Source organism: Augochlora pura, unplaced genomic scaffold (assembly GCF_028453695.1).
Source record: "Augochlora pura isolate Apur16 unplaced genomic scaffold, APUR_v2.2.1 APUR_unplaced_1569, whole genome shotgun sequence".
Classification (NCBI taxonomy): Eukaryota; Metazoa; Arthropoda; class Insecta; order Hymenoptera; family Halictidae; genus Augochlora; species Augochlora pura.
The window spans coordinates 1-4,006 of NW_027581627.1; the positions used below are offsets into that span (position 1 = coordinate 1).

Genomic DNA, 4,006 nt, shown 5'->3' on the forward strand with positions numbered 1-4,006 from the left:
AGGCTGATGTCCTCGAATAAAATGTACAGTATCGTTGGCGCGAACGTGAACACCATCAGCAAGTGGCAGACGATGTTTAATAACTTTAAAGCGATCCTGCTGGATACGTTGCTGTCGGATACGTTTGGCCAGATCCCGATCGGCCTCAGGATCCAACGGTTCACTTGCAAGCTGTAGTTGTAGTCACTCGTGTAGTGAACGTTGTTCGTCGGTACCTCCCTACTTTTAGTACTTCCTGCTTTTCCCATGATTTCTTGGCGATGGTTAACTGTCGAATGAGCCACGCGAGTGCATCGCTCGAAGTAGCAGAAGCTGGCGCGTGCGCGACGTTTTTTTGCAATTATTAGTAATTCATTGATCAAAGGTTACGGAGAAACGTTCGCTTGATGACAGGTGAACGCGGTCCCCTCGAAATGGGAAAATAGAAGGCAGAATTCATTGTCTCGGTGTCTTTGTAAATTTTACGAGGGTGCCACGTGTTACAACCCCGTTGTCTCGCGGTCCCCTCGAAAGGGGAAAATAGAAGGTTGAATTCATTGTCTGGATTGCAATGCTAGTACCTCTTATATCATACTAAGCGTTTATTGCAACAGTGAATTGACAGAAAATAATTCTTAGTAATTTCGAGATATTATGAGCAGTGATTTTTGCTAAACAAGTAAGTAGAATTTTGCAACCTTTCTCTAATTTTGTGTCAACTATAATAGTTTTAGCCAGAACTAATTATTACTATCATTAATGTTTTTGCAATACGTTTGCTAAAGGTTTAGTATACTTTTTAAACATGGTCGAGAATGGCAGATTAAAACATTAATATCTGCTAAAAATTAGAAAATTTTATATTTGTGACACATGCAAATATACAACCTTCTTTTATTAGAATTAAATTAAAAATTTGTTTTTGATTATTTCATTAAGTATTTCTTGATTTCAAAGTCTTTTTGAAAAATTGTTATTGCATTCTTGATATATTGCATTCTAACATAACCTTGACATAATTTTGATATTTTTTACGAAAATATACGAGGGCTCAGAAACTATACAGTAGAACATATATTATATACGTTCACGTTTTAAACGTGTATTTGTTTTCCTAATACTTCAATTTTGCTATAGAGTGCAACGTTACGAAACTATACCAAGATGGCGGATACTCTTAAGTCTCCTTGCCTTGCGTCTTAAGTAACATCTTACCGTAACTATTAAATAATTAATTAAATAATTTACTCGAAATAATTCATAAAAATAATACATTTTCTACATATTAATTTAAAGAGTAATGAAACAGTTTAATCATTTCTCTCCAATTTGTTTCTAAATAGTTCATATTGGCAGCCGATTTTAGAACTGCCCAGACATCTTGTCACATGGAAAATGAAAAAGATGAAGCATCTGTGTACATAAACGCAATATTGTTTATTAATCAGACTATATGAAAAGGAAACGAGACGAACCTCCATTTCTCCAGTCTGACTCTCCCTTTCGGCAATCAAATGAAGCTATTAAAGTGGATGGTGTCGAAACGGCTAAAATAGAGATGGCTGTGGAAGTATTATTGCTATTAATATTACCGGCATGTTGTCTCTGCGATTATTCGAAATGTCATTCTTCTACGATCGCCAACTAAATGGCGACAATGTACTATAGCACGGCGAGTTACTTCAGTCACTACGGAGCCAAATATGCTTCGCGTTTTGTCGACTCATTTAATCAGAAAACTCTCGTAACATGTTCAGAAAGGCTACCGATGTTTTGATCACCTGTTGATCCAAGAAATTTATATTAGGTCCAAGAAATTCATATTAGGTCCAATAAATTTAAATTAGGGCCAATAAATTCATATTAATTCCAACAAATTCATATTGATTCCAATAAATTCATATTAATTCCAACAAATTCATATTAATTCCAACAAATTCATATTAATTCCAATAAATTCATATTAATTCCAATAAATTGATATTAAGTCCAACAAATTCATATTAATTCCAATAAATTCATATTAATTCCAACAAATTCATACTAGGTCCACCAAATTTATATTTGGTCCAATATTCCTAATAAATGAGATTTTTTCATATACTCACAACTGCGAAGCTGGACAGCGTTAAATGAATGATATTTCCAGCAGTGAGTTTCTTAGACGAATTGGACATCAACATTATCAGGACCACGCTGAGTTGCGACTTCTCCGGTAAACGATACCAATCGATCATGTAAGCTGTCTCGCCAACTTTTCTGCACTGATGCAACATGTTCATTATTTTTAATTCTGACTGTCTTTTACCGTATTATCGTTTTACTAATCGGCGAGGTAACCCATTTTCTACATAATGTTCTAGATTAACTACTAAAAAAAAAGAAACTATTGAAAACTCAAAGACAATTGCGTAAACTTACTTCTTCGGCGACCAACTCGCCAATGTAACAAAATATGAAAATATTGAAGACGAAAGACATCATTATCATACCGTACGTTATCACGTGCGCCAGGTCTTTCGCCCTGCTTTCCTGTAACAATGTATAGTCCGTGTCAATTTCATGGTTCTTAAAACTGAGACAGAATTATTATATATGCAGCTATATAATTATATATACAGAATTACATATAATTATATAATACTATATAGAGAATTATATATATTGTAGTTTCCACCTTTAGATACAAAAAATGCGAAAATCCAGAAAAAAAATTGAATGATCAAATGGAATCTACTTAAAAATCGAAAGCTGGAGGAGTGTTTCCATACCACGATGACGTAATACCCACAGAGACATATGTCCACTGTACTCCCAAAATATTCCACGAGACATATCTGGGTTAGTGCTTTTTCCATCAATTTCAAGAATCTGTAACAGAGAATGCAAAAATTACATACATTCGAGCTAGCAAAATTAAAAATCGAAATATTAAAAAAAGCATATAGGATTATTTGAATGCTAGATACTTGATTATCAAAAATTGAAATTATTAATTGAATAATGCTTTTTAAAATAGCACCGAAATCCTCTGCTATATAATATAATTATTTCTAAGTATATAAGTATAACACTATGCTATATAAGCTCGAAGCTCCAAATTGCCATACTTGTATTACAGAAGAGTTCAAAGCTATCTCGGATCACAGAAAAAAGAACCCTTTCTTACACATCGAAATCGCAAGCATATACATACGTCTGTATTCGAATATGTTGGCCGACGATGTCCGACAACCTCCCATTTACGGTCTTGCTCATATCAAACCGGCCGTCCACCAAGTACCCCATCCAGCACATGAGCACCTGCATCTGGCCGCACGCGTGCACCGCGAACGAAGCCGCCAAACTGCACGACGCAGCGCCAACGAAATGTATTACCAGCGTCGAGAACATTTGTACCGTGAAAAAGATCTCATTCACGGGGCTACGATTCGTGTCGATTATGAGACTGGAAACCGGCAACGCCAGCGGAAGGAAGCTGCCATTTTTACCCTCGACCGGCATCTTCCCGGTCTTCAGAGGCATCACGATGTTATAAAAAATATATCCGCCGAACATGAAGAACGAGCAGACCTTCACCAAACGCCGGCCAAAATACGCGTTCGCTATCATGATCCGCCTGTCCTCCGAGTGCTGCACGTTCCTCCAGTCCCATTCGATCTGCTTGACGCACTCGCGGATGTCGGCCGCGTGGACCATCAGCGAGTAGTACTTCAAATACGTCATTATGCAGAATATCAGCGGGCCGTAGATCTTCAGCTTCTCGTAGAATATGTCCACCTCGAACCACACGTACAACGAGCAAGGCGTGAAGAAGATGCTCAAGAGAAAGTAGCAGGCGAAGTTGATCAGCCAGTCCAAGTAGACGACGTGCTTCGAGACGTCGCTCGAATGCGGCCAGACGCCTATCGGCTTCAGCAGCCAGCGGTTCAGCTCGATGCTTAAATTCACGTACTCCTCGCAGCTGTTGTACTCCTCGTAGCCGTTGTTCTCTTTTGGCGGATACTTCCCGGTGATCTGAGCCTGC

At 37.8% G+C, this 4,006-nt stretch overlaps 1 protein-coding gene across 1 annotated transcript; it reads right to left on the reverse strand.

Moving 5' to 3' along the window:
- Positions 1-929: 929 nt before the first annotated feature.
- Positions 930-4,002, reverse strand: LOC144477503 (odorant receptor 10-like; the record flags this gene model as incomplete). The annotated part of the gene is made up of 5 exons (XM_078195228.1): positions 930-1,760; positions 2,088-2,243; positions 2,401-2,511; positions 2,751-2,850; positions 3,176-4,002. Coding segments are annotated over 5 exons (1,248 nt in total), but the record flags the coding sequence as incomplete, so codon positions are not given.
- Between the last annotated feature and the right edge of the window lie 4 nt (positions 4,003-4,006).